Source organism: Symphodus melops (genome assembly GCF_947650265.1).
Source record: "Symphodus melops genome assembly, chromosome: 12".
Lineage (NCBI taxonomy): Eukaryota > Metazoa > Chordata > Actinopteri > Labriformes > Labridae > Symphodus > Symphodus melops.
In genome coordinates this window covers 1,609,273-1,627,096 of record NC_136702.1, presented here as the reverse complement: position 1 = coordinate 1,627,096, position 17,824 = coordinate 1,609,273, and the positions used below count along the sequence as shown (strand labels likewise).

General features: G+C 45.2%; 2 protein-coding genes across 5 annotated transcripts; one reads left to right on the top strand and one right to left on the bottom strand.

The window, feature by feature from the left end:
* Positions 1-3,059: 3,059 nt before the first annotated feature.
* Positions 3,060-11,349, bottom strand: dnajc10 (DnaJ (Hsp40) homolog, subfamily C, member 10). 2 transcript variants are annotated; one of them, XM_079357106.1, is made up of 25 exons: positions 11,211-11,349; positions 9,656-9,916; positions 9,393-9,558; positions 9,264-9,314; positions 9,101-9,183; positions 8,699-8,830; positions 8,222-8,315; positions 8,036-8,113; positions 7,817-7,860; positions 7,611-7,676; positions 7,404-7,469; positions 7,080-7,169; positions 6,884-6,994; positions 6,675-6,789; positions 6,441-6,568; positions 5,854-5,970; positions 5,657-5,758; positions 5,376-5,436; positions 5,127-5,221; positions 4,900-5,033; positions 4,697-4,750; positions 4,471-4,618; positions 4,255-4,377; positions 3,880-3,990; positions 3,060-3,799 (listed from the first exon to the last, which is right to left on the bottom strand). In XM_079357106.1, the coding sequence occupies exons 2-25, from the start codon at positions 9,863-9,865 to the stop codon at positions 3,788-3,790; spliced, it is 2,391 nt and encodes a 796-aa protein (XP_079213232.1). In that variant the 5' UTR covers positions 9,866-9,916; positions 11,211-11,349; the 3' UTR covers positions 3,060-3,787. The 2 variants fall into 2 exon arrangements, with proteins under 2 accessions (XP_079213232.1, XP_079213231.1); XM_079357105.1 differs by having other exon boundaries at positions 9,656-9,896; positions 11,211-11,347.
* Positions 11,350-12,562: 1,213 nt separating this feature from the next.
* Positions 12,563-15,545, top strand: nup35 (nucleoporin 35). 3 transcript variants are annotated; one of them, XM_079358387.1, is made up of 9 exons: positions 12,563-12,874; positions 13,253-13,408; positions 13,508-13,635; positions 13,718-13,769; positions 14,079-14,187; positions 14,274-14,343; positions 14,536-14,664; positions 15,056-15,190; positions 15,276-15,545. In XM_079358387.1, the coding sequence occupies exons 1-9, from the start codon at positions 12,862-12,864 to the stop codon at positions 15,351-15,353; spliced, it is 870 nt and encodes a 289-aa protein (XP_079214513.1). In that variant the 5' UTR covers positions 12,563-12,861; the 3' UTR covers positions 15,354-15,545. The 3 variants fall into 3 exon arrangements, with proteins under 3 accessions (XP_079214513.1, XP_079214512.1, XP_079214511.1); XM_079358386.1 differs by having other exon boundaries at positions 13,505-13,635; XM_079358385.1 differs by having other exon boundaries at positions 13,502-13,635.
* The last annotated feature ends 2,279 nt before the right edge of the window (positions 15,546-17,824 follow it).

Here is a 17,824-nt window from a genome sequence, read left to right as displayed (position 1 = left end):
TGTAGGCGTGCTTCCAGTAGTTCCTGCCTGCTAATTTCCAGCCGTGTTTTCTCAGCTGCAGTTTCCATGAGAGGAGAGAGAAAATGTTTTCATAGATTTACTGCTATTACACCTCCTTATCCCCCCTCCGCCCCCCTCTCCCCCCCCCCCCCCCCCATGCTCCACGTTGACTTCAGCTGACGGCCTGACTGAAAACACACCTGGTGTTGGTATAAGGTGCAGTCTGTTCCTTCGGCCTGAGTGCTTCTATTCATGTTCCCGAGTGCTGACACAGCAAACAGTCACACACACTGAATATTTTCATCCTGACTGACCTCGCTGAAAGAAGCTCGAGATCCATCCAGTGACTTTTCAACACTCGAGGGCAGGAAGTGGAAAAACTATTTATATCCCACCAAGTGCTCGATAATGAAGCAGTGACAAAAGAAAAACAGAAATTATGCTCATGATGTTGAAAAGTCATTTTTAAAGTAATCAGTTCAGCTCCAATTGGACTCCAGTTTGGGCCGGCACAGATTTGATCCAGCATACGGAGGTGTCTTGGCTCTTTACACGGGTATTTACACAGATCTGGTTCAGGTCCAATCTGCTCAGGTGTTTAGGCCGAGGTAATTATCCACATATTGCAAAGCTTTTGTAAAGTACTGCATGGTGCTGGTGTTTGTTCTGAAGTGCAGAGGTGTTTCTGGTCCGGTCTGGTTGGGTATTCTCACACAAGTCAAACAAACTGGACTTTAGGGTTGAAGTGTGCTTTGGTAAAGTTTTGGTTTGATGACATTTTTGGACCGGTTTTTAGTCCAGCATCCAGTATTCAGTTCTGGCGTTAAGCCCTCGTTTGGTTCTGAGCTCAGAGGTTTTGGTCTCATGTTAATGGGACCAATATTCCAACACTCAACCTGTGTTTCTGGACCAAATATTATCCTGATTTATTCTCATGTTTTCACTCCAGTTTGTTCCAATATCTCCTGGCGTTGTTTCAGCCCATTTGGTCCAAACTGTGATCTCGTCTTTGTCATGGTTTTACTTGGCTTTGGCCCGGATGTTCAAAGACCGGTTTTGGGTCCAAAGTTTACTCAGTTCTGGGACATATTCTCTGCTTGTTCAGCTCTGATTTGATCCAATATTTAAAGGGGAGAATCTCTTGTTAGGTTCAACATCAGTGTGTGTGTCGTCCCTGAGTTGCTCCTGTATCCAGCGAAGGGTTAAGCTTCGTATTTCCAGATATGTTGGATATAGATCAGCATTCCCACTTGATTTGGCCTCTGTTTGTTCCAGTTTCAGATGGTGCCCTGATTTAGTCAAATTTGCAGCCAGTTGACTCCTGGTTGTTTGAACTTGCTGTTCATTTGGCGTAGTTATTTTCCTCCCAGCATGGTACAATATTTATTATGTGTTGTGTATGGCTCACGTGTCATTTTAACCTCTCTGGTGTCTCAGCTCTGACCTGGTCTAACACTTTCTTGTGTTCAGTGTAACCCTGGTTAAGTCGAATATTCAGCGGAGCTTCTCTTGTGATATGATTCATCATGTGCCAGCTCTCATTGTTTTATTTTTTAAACACTTAGCCTCATTCAGTGGAGCATTAACGGGGGTTTTAGCACGATGTTGGTGCATCATTCTGTGGGTCTCCAAAGTAATGCATGCACTGAATTTAAAAAAAAGAAGTCTTCCTGTTTATTTATTTTTTATTTTTTGCTGCAATGAAAAGGTTAAAACCTTCACAGATCTGGTGGGAATTTCCTTTGTGCGTTAATCATTATGATCAGCAGCCTCTCCAACTCAAACACGCACAGCCAAAGCCTCAGCAGTCCAACACACAGAGCCATTTTCAATCTGACGTCAGCTTCCAAACACACACACACACACACACACACACACACACTGTACACATGTTTGGTTCCCACAATGCCTCAGCCAGTGTTTGTCCAACTTGCTGCTCCATTTCACATCATGAAACAATAGAACGCACGCACAGTAAGTGGTTCCAGTGGTTTATGGAGCAGCGCTGCGTCAATGCTGACCTCCAGCTGCCCACAAAAGAGAAGGAGGGTGAGGAGGGTGAGGAGGGGGAGGAGGGTGAGGGGGGGGGATACGGTCGGCTCTTATAATATTAAAGAGGGGGAAAGTACTTCAGGTCATTTAGTTAATTGCAGTATTAGAAAACACTTTTAAATGATCGACTTTTCCCTCGTGAGAATTTCTAACTTCGACTTTTTTATTTGGATTCATCGTGAAAAACACGAAAAAGTGTGTGTGTGTGTGTGTGTGTGTGTGTGTGTGTGTGTGTGTGTGTGTGTGTGTGTGTGTGTGTGTGTGTGTGTGTGTGTGTGTGTGTGTGTGTGTGTGTGTGTGTGTGTGTGTGTGTGTGTGTGTGTGTGTGTGTGTGTGTGTGTGTGTGTTTAAAGTGTGCCAACGTAAAATCTGATAGAAGACATTTAATGCTGATGAAAACAAACAGACGTGAAATTACAAACGACTCTTCTGCTGTTTGGAGTATTTCTTCGGTTGCTGACGATAACGATAATTAAGGGAATAAAAGATGTCAGTGGTTTTCCATGAAGACATTCAAAGTCCACAGAGGAATGAGTCTGCTCTCTCTTGACTTCTTTAACATCAAACATGAGGTTTTAAAAAAATCAATAAGGTATCTATCTATCCATTAGTAAGCCACAGAATAATGACACATGGTTACGATGATCGTTCCTGTCCTGATTTTAGCGTGCCAACACTTCTCGAAGTCAAGCTTCATTCCTTCCTCATCTCATGCCGTTTGTCCTGAAGTGTCCAATCACGGCCCAGTCACCTCTGCGGTGCGCCTGTGTTGTATAGCTCCAGATGCCGGTCACATGACGGAGGAGGATGCACAGTCATCTGGCCTGGATTCGACCAAAGAAATCTTTGCTCTCAAGACTGATGCGCTTCCTGGATTTAGTTTTTGTTATGAGCCGTCTGCTCCACGCTTATTAAAGTGGATTACCTGAGTCACCAGTGCACACTGAGGTCTCTGAAACAACAACAGGGACAAAAGAGTCTCTCGTGTCCAAACAGGAGGGGGAAAAACACACATAACAAAGCCTCCCTGAGAACCTGAGCTCTGACTCCACATGAGAAGAAACTAAAGATAAATCAGAGAAGAGTTTGAACTCTTTCTGAACCCTCATCTGAATATCTGAAGATCTTTAAGATAGATATCTGTAAGGGCCTTTTTCTCTGCACAGCTTCTTTCTGTTTCAGGCCTTTAGATGCGTTTGGACCCAGAGCTCTGCTGAATCTCCCTCCTGTGACTCTCCGTCATCCTGATGTCTTCACATTGTTCAGATCAGCTGAGCAGAGATGCAACAGTGCCACCTGCTGGATTCACCGGGAAACATCTAAACTTAAGTGACCTCTCCTGCAGATGATGGACGAGCGTGATCAGAAACAAACATTTACTTATTTTAAAATAAACAGTGTTTTATTTGAAAGTTTGACACATGATCAATAAAATACAACACTATGTGTGTGTGTGTGTGTGTGTGTGTGTGTGTGCGTGTGTGTGTCCAGTATATCGTGTCCCACAGTTTTACTTCATAGAGTAAATACAAACAATGGAGACAAACAGAAAAACAAACAGAAATAAAGGCTCGAGCGTTTCAGTACATTCGTTACAGCAGAGTAACAGTCAGTGTGCAGTCCGTCTCTGTGCGTTCACAAAAAAAAAAAAAAAAGGAGTGTCGACTGATCGATCATCACATCCACTTCTGTCCCTCTCTGACCAATCAGATTACAGCTACAGAGCCTGACGTCGTCACAGCTCGTCCTGCAGAGAGAGAGGAGGAATCAGACTGTCGTTCATATTTGATTTGTTTGTTTTTGTATTTCGGCTTTTAGGAGAGTTACCTTTTTGGCTTTGTTTTGTAACCGTGGCAACAGCTGTCGTAGCCGCTCTCTGATGGAGTCGGCGATCACGTTAGCATCTCGGCTGTTGATGTGTTCTCCACTCTGTTGGTGCTGTAAAAACACGACAAGCTGCGTCAGCCTCCAGTCCTTCACTCTGATCCTGAAGGGTTTTTTTTTTTTTTTTTTTTTTAAGAACTCAAATCTCACTTTTAATTATTTATTTATTTTTTTGTGCCAAAAGGTGTCAGGATGTTTTCAGGAGTGTGACAGATCATTCGAGCACCGTGTTCAGTTGGGTCTTTCTTTATGCCATGCACTTGTGTGCGTGTGTGCGTGCGTGTGTGTGTGTGTGTGTGTGTGTGTGTGTGCGCTCACCCTCTTTGCTCCCAGGTACGGAGAGAATTTAACGGTCGGGTAGGCGGTGATGCCGGCTGATTGGCAGAGCTGATGGTGAGTCTGACAGTCAATCTTCCCCGCTCGAACCTCCCCTTTAACGACCTGCCGATCACACACACACACACACACACACACTTTTCAAACCTCCGCTCAGAGGACACTTCTGCAGGAGGGGAGGTTTGAAAGATGTCGTACCCGAGCTAAGACCTCGAACTCTGGGGCGAAGTGTTGACAGGGTCCACACCACGGAGCGTAGAAGTCCAGAACCCAGTGATCCGTACTGGACAGAAACAGGGTCCTGAAGGTGTCTGGAGTCAGGTCCACAGACGAGCGGGGTAAAGCGCTGAAATCAGACAGTTTGACTTTAATCATCCGCATTATCCCAATCACTGAATCTTTGAACGAAGGAAAGGTGACTCACCTCAGAGCCCAGGATCTCAGTGTGTGGGCGTCTCTGTGCCAGCCATTATAACTCCTGAAGAGACACACAGACGGATGATTTAGTAAATAAATCTGATACAAAAAAAACAAACCGCCAACGCTCTGAATCAAACCTCACGAGTTCATACATCGAATGTGACGGAGCGAACACAGAATGTGTTTTTCGGTACATGTTGTACGTACATGAAGCGGTCTGGCTGTCGAGAGCTGCCGAGGTACAAGCGGATTTCCGGGTAGGCTCTCACGTTCTGACTCTGACAGAACGACTGAAACTGCTGACAGTCGACCGAGCCGACCTGGATCTGACCCGAGAGCAGCTGCACGAGGAAGAGAGACACACACACACACACGGGTGAGATAGGTCACATGGCTGCACTCCAGCTGGTCTGAACACGTTCTGGGAGTCGTACCCGAGCCATGCGTCTCCACTCCGGCTTCAGAGCTTGACACGGACCACACCACGGAGCGTAGAAATCCACCGCCCACACCTGGCCTTCAGAGCGACCTGCGACCAACGTGACACGAGGGAAACGTTTGAAATGTTCAGCAGAAGGAGCGAGAGAGAGCGAGAGAACCGTGAACTGAGTTTTTAAGGCTTCTCAACTTGTCGGTGAGAGAGCGACTGAAGTCAAATCTTTCAGGTTGGCTGCTTCTTTTACCTTTTACTTTGTCTGCAAAGCTGGAAGGATCCAGGACCACCACGGACGGACTTACCAGATCCTGCAGAGACAGAAAGTGAAACACTTTCAGGTTAAACTATTGTTGTGCAGGGCTGCTGATGCATGTAGCAGTTTGAGCCTGTGAGTGATGCTGCAGGCCACTGTGTCTTTAATGACTAGTTTGGATCTTTGTCAAATCCAAACGTTTTATTTAAACAGATTTTTTTTTTTCAACCTGAGCAGGCGCGGTCGGGTCTAAGAGCTTCTTCATGTTTTATCACCTGTATGAACTCCAGGATGCCGTCAGCCGAGTGCTGCCCTTCATACTCGTGGACAGAGGAGCGGTTGAAGATGACCGTGGTGGGATAACTCTGGATGTTATACTGAGAGAAACAGAGAGAAAGAGAGGGACACTCAGTTATCCATGCCGACTGCGGGCTCAGTGGTGATGGTGCAGTCCGGGTACAATCTGTCCCACCATGGAGCACAGGCTGTGGTGGATGGTGCAGTCCAGGGTGCCAAACCTCATCTGTCCGGCCAGCTGGATGGAAGCTTTCCTCAGCTCAGGCAGTAAGGCTCGACACGGAGGACACCACTGAAAACATCAAGCTCACATTTAACACAGACTTTATGAAGCACAGTCGTTTCGATCTCAGCTCCTATTGGACGGTTATTAGTTCCTGTTGGCTCTGCGCTGACGTGCCACACTGAGTTTGAGTCCTGCTTGCATCACGTCCATTATTTGATTTGCAGGTGTTAACGGCTGAGCCTCCAGCCCTGAAGGTAAACAGGGAGCCGCCAGGCAGAGACGTTTTGAGGATTTATCACCTGTCGATGAACGAGTCTGGTTAACGGAACGACTGCTGACACTAACGGGGGTTTTCTGGTGCGCGGGTGGTTTTGGATCATGATGCACATCTTTAGCCTGAAACACTTATTTAAGGATTAATGTGTAATTAATGCAGCTGAGATCGTTACAGTCTGGGAATAAAACCTGGAGTTGTTCCTGAGCCGGGGAAACTCAATCAAAATCAAAAACAAGATTTAAAGAAGCCAATCACAAACCGGAGCGAAGAAGTCGACCAGCCAGGGCTCCTTCCTGTTCGAGGGGAAGTTGTCGGGTCTCAGAGTGGTCACATGAGCGCTGACGCTGTCCCTCGCAAATCCAACAATGTTGTACAGCACGTCTTTACCTGCAGACGACAGACACTCATGCTTCAGACCAATCATGTCCCCTTATGTAAGGGGGCAGGGGGGACGTCTCCTGTCATTAGGGATGAAGACGAGTGTTGGACTGACCGTGGTGGATCTCGAAGTCGTGGATTCCCAGACCTTTAAAGACGGCCACGCACGCTTGATGGATGTAAAGAGACTCACACAATCCAGAGTCGGACACACAATCCACTCTGCCCACCTGGAGAGAGAGACACACACACACACACACACAGGAGGATGATCAGACAGACAGGTAGAGGTTCATACAGACAGACAGACAGACAGACAGATACCTGTATGTGGTCATTCCTCAGCGCAGCTTGTAGCTTCTTGTACTCGTTGGAGGCGGAGTTTTTGTTTCCAAACGTAAAACTGACCAACCAGCGATGATGAGCCAGCTTCCTCTGGAGACAGGAAGTGACACGTGATGAGCTGGATGTTATACAGTGTGTTGGCTTTTTTAAAGCGGTTTGTTTTATGAACGTGTACCTCAAAGTTTTCGCTGGTCAGCAGCTCCAGATCAGGAAGATGATCCAGGACCAGATTATAAATGTCTCTGCTGTCCAGCGTTTTCAGCCACTGACACACAAACACAAAGGTTCGGTTACCACGGCAACAAAGACATAAGGCACTAAACTGGGTAATGTGAAAAATGCACACTGTCTGTTTTTACAAATCTAATCTTTAGCACGACGTCACTTTGTGATACTTTGACTCACACACACACAGTCAGTGTGTCAGTGTGTGTGTGTGTGTGTGTGTGTGTGTGTGTGTGTGTGTGTGTGTGTGTGTGTGTGTGTGTGTGTGTCTTACCAGGACGCTGCCTTGTTGATCCAGAGAGCTTCCAGGTGGGAACAAACCCGTCGCTCCACTGGTCACCTGAAATACAGAAGAAGGATGACTGGCTGATAAGACTTCTGAATCCTCTCTGAACACATCAGGTGAGAAGTGAAGCTCTTCAGTGACACCTGGTGGTCAAACACAACAACTACAACATCAAGCTGCAGCTTTAAGTCTTACCTGGAAACTCTCACAGAGCTGTTCATGTGAGCTGCAGTCCATCCATCCCACCTTCACTAAGCCGTCCTACAAGAACACACACACACACACACACACACACTGTTTACCGATGTTTAACTGATTTCAGGTTTGATTATTTATAATCTCAGGTGAAGATTTTGTCTTTTGCCATCAAAAAAAGTATGGATGCTTGAAATGACTCTCACCAACATCCCAGCAACTTTCTGTCGTGTTTTTGACTCCAGGCAATCTGAGCGAGAGAGCGAGAGAGCGAGAGAGAGCGAGAGAGCGAGAGAGAGAGAGAGCGAGAGAGAGCGAGAGAGAGCGAGAGAGAGCGAGAGAGAGCGAGAGAGAGAGAGCGAGGTGAGTACAACATAAGGAACACTTCCTGCTTCGCCTCTCCCGCGTGGCCGTGCGTGAGTTACCTCCAGTGTCGGAGCAGAAGGTGATCAGCCAGCCGAGGCCGGACGAGAAGGCAGACTCGATCTCACTGAACACGTTACCTGGAAGAACACACACACACACACACACACACACGGCTCAGACCACACACACACAACGAGAAAGACCTGAACGTGAGACCAAAACACTCTTAAAGGAGGAACGTTTACCCTGCCACAGCTCGGTGACGCTCGTCATGATGAACTGCATGGAAAAGTTGATGAGGTTGTTTTTGGTCCGCTCCCCGTTAAACTTCTCGGGTCTCTGTGGAAATAAAAACGTGTGTGTGTGTGTGTGTGTGTGTTCAGCGTAATTCAAGAAAACAGAATCACGCCTCGCTGAATGTAAAGTTTGTGACTTAGAGTCAGCAGGTGAGTATTACTCATCATGTGAACATGCAGGTTTGTGTGCAGTGTAAACACAAGAAGAAGACCGTCAGAGCTGCTGCAGATATCTGTCTAAGAGTTAATGGACGGCACACACACACACACACACACACACACACACACACACACACACACACACACACACACACACACACACACACACACACACACACACACACACACACACACACACACACACACACACACACACACACACACACACACACACACACACACACACACACACACACACACACACACCTGGCCCGCTCTGAACACGTAGAGGCTCGGGTAGCTGTTGATGCCTCTCCTCCTGCACAGATGGTTGTTGTCTCCGCAGTTCACCGCTCCGATCCGGATCACTCCGTCCATCTCTTTGGCGAACTCCCTCCACTGAGAGGCAGACGGGGGGCGTTACAGAGAGACAGGGAGACTTGAACCAGCAACCCTTCAGTTCCCAAGTCTCTAGAGACTGAGCGCCTGCCGCTCTAACACTTCTTTTGGTTCAGACATGAGAAGAAATGTAACCAGACAGAGAACTGAAACAAGTTTAAAACATGTGTCAGTGCGATTTTTTTTTCTTCCATTTTTATATTTATCTAATTTCATTGACGAAGAGGAGAGGATTATTATTATTATTATCTCGTCTGAGTGTCACATTACCGTCGGAGCGAGCTGGTGACAGTGAGAACATCGCGGCGAGTAGAAGTTGATGAACCAGATTTCTCCAGAGTTCACGGCTGCCTCTGAAACACAAACGCACCAAAAACACGTGACAGTGTCTGAGAGGTGCAACATGTGAGAGACAAAAAGAAGACGCTCTTACCAAAGTCTCCGCTGTCTAACGTGATGATCTCCAAATCATCGTCATAGATACCTGAAGGACAAGGAGGACAGAGTCAGTCATCAGTCATCTCATCATGAGTGGACGTGGTCTCTCACCGTGCGACCTCACCAAAGTCGTATCTGTAGTAGTTCCAGCTCTCGTAGCGTCCGCCTTGCTGCTGCTCGTCCAAACCTTTCTCTCCGTATTTGTCATATTTCTTCCTGAGGTCCTGGTCCTTCAGAACCTCGTAGGCCCGGTTCACCACCAGGAACTTCTCGTGTGCTGAGGGGTCGCCCTGAAACATCAGAACGTTCATGTGTTCAAGTGTTTGCCGTCACATGGCGAGACGTCTCAGAGTGAATCAAAGGCGGGTGTCTCTCAGAGGAACTCACGGGGTTTTTGTCGGGGTGCATGGTGAGCGCTAACTTCTTGAACGCCTGCCGTATCTCTCGGGTCGTCGCCTCCCTGTTGACCCCCAGCAGCTTGTAAAAGTCTCGACTCTCCGCCACGACGGCCACGAGCAGGACGAGGAGGAGCAGCAGCCGCTGAATCAGCCCGACCGCGTGATGCTGCCGAACCCCGAGGACGGCCCTGTGCCCCATCACCACCAGTCCTCCCAGTAATGACCAGCAACTGGAACACACGGGAACAAACTGTGTTCTGTCATCGTTGGTGCTACTACCCCCCCCCCCCCCGCAGCGCCTTAAAAACACACGCTAGTTTACAGCACTTGTTGTAATTGTACTGTTTGCTCAGCGTTCTCTCTCTCTCTCTCTCTCTCTCTCGCTCTCCCCCCGGGTGTCGGATGTGTCTGCGGAGGATTGGCTGAGAGTGTCAGGAGGAGTGTCTGCTGCCAATTATCGCCGTCCACCTCCCCCAATCCTTCAGGCTGTGCTCACAAAGTGGAATCCAAACTATTTCTCTTCATCACTCATCATCATCATCTTTATTTGGACAGCCACAAGTCCATGACTTGTCCGTCTTTGTGTAAATATACTTTTCAGATGTTTGATGAAAGTTCAAATAAGGCTTCAGACTGACTGACTGAGACTGAGGGGGAAAAAATAATATGTATTTTTAAGTCATTAAGAATATATGAACTTTGACCCTGTGCAGGCAGCTCTCGCCTGATTGGATAAAATGTCATTTCAAAGATCGGTGTCTCTGCATCTCCTCTTGGGTTGAAAGTTTCAAACACACTTAAAGTCATGATATCAGACATATGAACTTATAATCAAATGATATCCACAGCTGCCACATGGGATGAAACGACTCACTAAACTCACGATACGATTCTGTGACAATTTATTTCACAGAATGAGACTGTAGACACACGATGAGGGAAACTAACCTTAACCTGCTCCTCAGTGAGGTTTGTATTCTCTCATTGAGTGGAGGAGATTGGAGCTTCTCTCTCTCTCTCTCTTTAAAATGTGACAGAGTCCTTCAGTAATGTTTTTAGATATCAGGTACAATTTCGATAAGGTTGATCAATAATATAAAAATCGACAAGTATCAAACTTTTAGACAACTTCCCAGCAGTAAAAATAGGACATGTAAAAAACCGAACACGCCCCATTTCATCCTCTGTTAGAACTATGTATTATAATGTTATAAATACAGACAGATCACCATGTAATGACAATGAGTAATACACACACATATACACTCTATTACAATAATTTACCAATATGCAGTGAACAGGTTAAACTACAGCCTCTAACTAAAGGCACATGTGTTTATTCAAGTTTATTTTCTAAAGACAACAGAAAGGTTCAAACAAGCTAACTGAGCTAAGCTAGCTGCCCAATCTGCCGTTGCTATAACAACCTGCTCGCTGATTAGCCAATTAGCTCCGCTGCGATGTTTTAATCTGCAGAAACTGCAGATTATTTCTATCTGACGTTTAAACACGTTTGGATTCAAGTGTAAGAGCAGCTTTCTCACCTTAGACGTGTCTCAACTTCTCAAAGTATCGGGATCCGCATCAGGATCCGGATCCGGACCGGCATCAAGTTTCAGGCGCTGACTCGTTCTGCTTCCGTTACTTCGTTTCACAATAAAAGTCGGATGTTGTCGACAAGCTCTAATCATTACTGAACCCCTGAAGTCCATTTTATTATCCTTATCATCTGACATGTTAGCACAAATGAAACATTTTCCCTTTTTTGGCACTGAAACATTGCAAACTTATTTGTGTAATTTATAGAGGCGCTGCTTGTCAACAGGAAAGGCAGGCCACTGCTTGGGGCCCCAGACCAGTATAGGGGGACCCTGAGGGCTGAGAAACTTCAACCAAAGCAATGGCCCAAAATGTGCACATTTTACAACAACAGCAGGAAACCTCCCTTAGGGGGCCCCATCTGAAAGAACCCACTCATTTGACTTGCTGAGCTTTGCAAACAAAAACGATAGCGAGTTTTCTGTTTATAGGAGAGAAAAAAGAAATCAGCAGACATCATGAACGCTGGCAGGAGGGGCAATAAAATGATTTTCGCCGAGGGCCCCACCAGATCGGAGAATCATCACCACTGGTAGTTTAGACAGTGAGCGTGCAGAAGTTTGAACTCTCAAAAACAAGATAAAGGCATGTCATGCAGTTATATTATTGATGCTGAAGTATTTAATCATCTAACAGAATATTTATTTTCTACGATCATACTGAAGTTAAAAATATGTTGTTTTGTTGACAACCAGGCAGTAAATCAAAGACCTACGTTGCTCTTTTATTCTGAAAGGATATACGTGATATTAACTTTGTTAACTTGACTTAACTCGTCACCGTCGACGGCACGCTGATGACGAACGTGGTGCGTTCAGGGACACACGTTTAAAAGCACATTCCAGAACAGCCAAAATAATTAAATTAACAAGTGAACAGAAGAAAGATATATTGAAAATATTCAATAACTCAGGTTTAGTATCAGTAATGTCTCAGTTCTTCTTCTCTCCCCCCAAAATTTTACAGCTTTCTTGAAATGTACTTTATCCATAGATAGATGATCATTTTTAAGAGGCCTCATGTCTCATTTTTGGGCCTAAAGGTTTAATAAAATAATCCTCTCACTGTCTTTGAGATGAAAAAAGGATTATCCTTTTTTTTGAAAGTATAAATCAAAGAATAAAAAAATAGAGCTGTTAAAAAACTTAAATACAAAGTAAAATAATAATAAAAAAGATTAGTAATTATTCAGGTATAATGACATTCAAACAGGCGTCTAATTAAAAATGTTTTATGTTTATTAACATACCTTTCACTTTCAGATTTAGAAAAAGATCTACAGACGTGAACTCTTATTTCAATGACGTAGTCTACATGCGCCGGAAGTCACCCTGACATCCAGCCGCACAGTGCTTTAGCTCGCACCATTAGATCCACCACGCTGCTCAGAGACACTCACAGTAGAGAGAGGCTGTTTTAAGCTGTTTTACTGTAAATAGATCGATGTTATGAACCAGAACTCATCTACAGAAAGTAGAGCCTCACACAGAAGAGAGAGGTAGAGTGACTGTTAGCCGTGTCAGCTAACTGGTTAGCCCTTCGCTTGGCGTCACTTCCGGCTTTTGAAAATCGCGGCCAGAAAGAAACGAAGCAGAGATGGAGCTCCAAGGTAACCTGATTTATTAAGTATTTAAATGATTGTGCCATAAACATATTCCTGCTGTGTTGATGTGTTAGCCCGTTAAGAACAAACACGGTGTTTACTTTATCAAAGATAAAGCTCATATTGTAGTTCACTGTATGGGTTATGAAAGGTCATAAAATGAATGTTTACACAGGTAACCAAAGATAAGAGAGATAAGAGCAGATATTTGACTCTATGTTAGCAAAGCTCAGACCAGATCTCTTTTAATCAAAACCTTTTTATCCGAGAGGTAGAGTGAAACGATGATGTTACACCCTTGACAAGTTGCCAGCCAATCACAAGGCTTGCTTAAAGAGACAGGCAGGCCTCATTCTATTAGTTAAATAAGACTGTGTCTCTCAGTGGGATCTGAACCGATGACCCTCGGATCACCTACTTCTCCCAAGCCGACCTCTGGAGCTCAGTTTCTTCCTGGCTTTCTCATGGGAGACCTCCCTGCTCCGGTTACCCCCCAGCCACGCCCCTTCAGCTTGACCTCCCCCCTCATGGAGAGCACAGGTAGGCACTGAAGTCACGAGCAGAAAGACATGCACGATGTGCAGATCAACTGTTCTGTTGATTCATCAGCGTGTCATGTACTCTGCTCTGCAGCAGGAGGTGGAGGAGGAGGCTCCGCCCCTCAGCCTGTTGTCCCCACCCCAAAAGACAAGAGTGGAGCCCCGCCTGTTCGCAGTATACACGACGACTTGGTACCTGTGGCGTCGCCCCTCCACACACACAGGCAGGTGAGTATCCAGGGAGCTGTGCCTGGCTGATGGACATAAATCATAAGATAGATTTGGTAACTCGCTCAATGTCTCTCTTTAGTCGTTTCCTGTGATGCCGTCTCCTCTGTCTGCACGCATGGGTTCCACTCCAGGTACACAAACTCACTGATTCCATCATCACATCTGATTATTGTAACATTTGTCATTATAATATTTATTCAAAATGATTTTGAAAACCTTTGTTGGGTTGTTGTTATACCAGAATGTAATGCTCAGATACGATACTTAAAAATCACATTTTATCAAGGCAACAAAAAATAATCCCTGATATTATAGGAACAGAAAATGCATCGAGCTTTCATCCTCACAGCAGCAGTCGTGCTGTCGAGTCCGACCTCGGCCCTTTGTTGCTTCCAGGTTTTATCAAGCTGCCACATGTCAAGTGTCTTCTGTGTCTCCAGGTGTGCAGCAGCTGTGCCTGTCTCCAGCTCAGGTGGATCCCTTCTACAGTCAGGGAGAGTCTCTGTCCTCGGACGATCAGCTGGACCAGACCTGGGTCACAGTGTTCGGGTAATCTCACTGCTGAATGAACAACTAAAACTTCCAGCCTATTCTAATGAAAATACTTTAAAATACTGTTTGTGTGTGTTTGTTAGTTTTCCTCCGGCCTCGGCCTCCTACATCCTGCTGCAGTTTGCTCAGTATGGAAACATCCTCAAACACACGGTGAGACACACAAACTTTGCTGTCATATATGTGTGTGTGTGTTTGTATATAGAAAGTATAAAACACTCTACAACTATCTGTTTGGTGGTATTTTGGCATATAGAGCAGAAGAGAAAAACAGTCCCTCTGTGATGTGATTGAGCTGTTAGGACAAAGTGGAGCCGTCGTTGACGTGTCGATTTCCCCCCACAGATGGCGTCTCCTGGTAACTGGATGCACCTTCAGTATCAGTCCAGACTCCAGGCCAGGAAAGCTCTGTCTAAAGATGGGAAAGTGTTTGGAGACGCCATCATGGTGGGGGTCAAACCCTGCATCGACAAGGTCAGTGCCTCTCTTTACCCTACGGCTCGTCTGATTGCTTCTCTGTGTCGCTTCAAATCTGAACGCAGTGGTCAACATGTTTGGTGCTCTGCTGCTTTTGGTTACAATCAAAGTATTGAAGATGTAAAAAGCTTCACATCTTAAGTCATATTTTGGAGCTAACGCTGCTGCAGGAGGAAAAGATGGAGAATTTTCTGAACTGCACAAATGCAGTGTCAATGTCGTTGTTCCATTTAGACAGTGTGCAGGTGTTTGCCTGCAATAAAAACAAGAATTGACCCCATACTGGTTGCAGACAGTTTCTGTGGCGTCAGATCAGACATCGATCGGTTTATGGAGTCAAATTGGAGTCGGGATAATCCTGATGCTGATGTTTCTTTCTCCTCTTCAGAGTGTGATGGACAGCAGTGTCGCCGCCTCTCCTCCTCTCTCCACATCCTTCTCTTCCTCCGTTCTCCCCTCCACTCCTCGCTCCGCCATCAGGCCGCTCAGTGCCGCCTACAGGAGCTCCAGCAGCGACTACCAGGTGAACACTCATCGCTCACTTTCTTCTGACCTGAAAACCTGAGCTGTGCGCATGTTTGACCTTAAAGATTCATGAATGTCTTCAGGTGGTAGCAGACAGACAGACGCCCAGAAAGGACGACAGCTTTGTCTCAAAGGCGATGGAGTACATGTTTGGCTGGTGACGAAGCATCATGGGAAACCTGCAGCATCAGAGGAGAGAGGAGAATCTTTGGACGAATGGATGAACGGATTCACTACATTGTGTTTGAGAGAGAGTGTGTGTGTGTGCTGAGGTGAAAGATTTTTCTGTCTCTCTTTTATATTTACTACTTTTTAAATATTTTTGTCTCAATAAAGTTTTTGCCAAGTCAAAAGTCAGTAGCAGTTTCATCTAGAGGTGACGTTCCCTTGGCTGCCACTGGGGGGCGCACCATACATTACGTATTCTTGTTTCTGGACATCTTGTTCCTGAATCCATGATCATGAAGGTTTCACTTTCATCAGCACACTCTGATTTCTTCTGCTTTAAAGATGAACACGAGGTGTTTGTTCCCTGATTAAAGGAGAAGTGCTCTGAGGAGACTCGTCATGATGCCCGAAGTTGCCACACAAACCAAAACAGCATCGCCACCTTCAACAGAAACAAGCTATTTTTTTATGCCAGCTCCAGATAGTGACAGCACCGATACGACCTACCCTGCTGCATCACCACAACTCAACCAATGGGCAGTGAGAGCCAGGATGTCACCAGGTTTGTCAAGTGTGAATCTCTCTGCTGGTGTTTTTGTCCGATTAGTCCCAAAAACACCTTGAGAAAGCAAGACCGTGAGCTCCGTCCCAGAGCCACCCCCACTGATCAGGACTAGCATCCTCCCCTGTTGGATGCTCTTGCAGAGGAATGGATCTGTTAAACAAAAAACAGTGCAGTGTAAGACTGTTTGGACTTTGAAGTGTGCATTATATTGTTGTCCAGCAGATGGAGCCACAGGTACAGCTGCAAAAATCTGAAGAATACCAAAACAGGAACAAGACATGAAAAAACTCCACAAACATTTCCATTTAGCCGAAAAATAATAATAATAAACCATCTGAGAGCTCAGTGTTCCCTAAAAACACTGAAGAGAAGTTTTTAAATAAAAGTTAAATTGAACTCTATTGCATGATGGCTGTTAAAGGTTTACACGTCACACCCTCTCTTTCAGTTCTGCTTCATGTTAGGCAACATTCCTGAAGTAGGAAGGTGCACCCCACCTGTCGGGAATTACCTTCCTCGTCACTGCTGACTAATGGAGCACAAGGTCCTACTCACAAACACTCAGATCCTTCTGTCCTGCCAAATTGGCTCAGACAGGTAGTTCATCAGGTTTTGGAAAATGCTTGTTCAGAAGATTTTTAGGCGTTCTTTGGTACGATGTGATAGAAACACTGTGTTGTCTAAGTCACAGTGTTGAACAGATTAGTGATGCCTTGGAGATACAGTAATGGGGGGGGGGGGATTTCTTAGTCATGTCAGAAATCTCTCAGCAGCTGACCTTTCTCCTCGTAGCCAATTACTTGTTGTGTATCTGATCCAAGCAACATATGGTCTCCTTCGCCTCGCTCTGCTGCTGCAGCAGGCTGCAGAGGATAACTGACTGGATCAGGCCTCTCAGGCTACACGACTGTATGCAGCACAGACGGCTGACAGGAAACCCAGAGGGGGGATGTGAGAGGAGGAAATGGGGGGGTGGGGTGGGGGGATTTGGTTTGGCTTATGGTTGACCTTCCTGACCTGACCTGGGACATTTGAAACAATTTTTTGGAGCAGTAAGACCAACTTAAAGAACCATGTGAGAGATTATATCTTCACGCAGTCTTCTCTGAGGTCTTAAAGCTTTCGTGGACTCAGCTGCACATTTTGTCTCTGTATCGATGGCCTTATTGAACTTCCAAGTGTTTGTGGCCTGCTTGGAAATCTTCTACACATACAGTACATCGCCTATATTTTGCACTCTTTTTCATGTTTATCACAAGTCTGTTTTTAAATGTCTAAAAACATAAGTGTATATGGAATAGGCCCATGTACCAGCAAAATTACAGCAAATGTAAATTTACTTGCAGCTAGTAAGACAATGTGCACTGATAAAGAGAATTCTGAGATCAATCTGATAATATCGAAGGGTTTAAGAAGCTATTATCCAGGATTGGTTGAATATAATAATATTAAAGATGTTACACATCTGGTCTAACCTCAGGACCGTCCACCACCACGTCCTAAATCAGAAATCATGACCAATACTTCTGAAATAGTTAAAACTCTCTTACCGTATTTAAATAGAAAATGATGCACTTTGGACTTTATATGGGACAATTTTGTGACAAAAAAAATGAGCGGGAACAAAACAAACACGTTTCAAAGGTGCATCATGAACTTTATGCAACACATTTGAGACCCATGAACCAACCAGTTAATAACAATGGATTTGGAAATGTAACAATTAATGTAAGTAATCCTTCCTCAGTTTTAAAAAGATAGCTCATCACACTTGGTGTGTAAACATATAACCAATCCATTAAAACAGGCCTCAGATCTATTTAGGAATATCCAATATTATTTAAATAAATAAAATATATATTAAGTTAAGTTTTGGCTCCTGGGTTTTAAAAGACATAA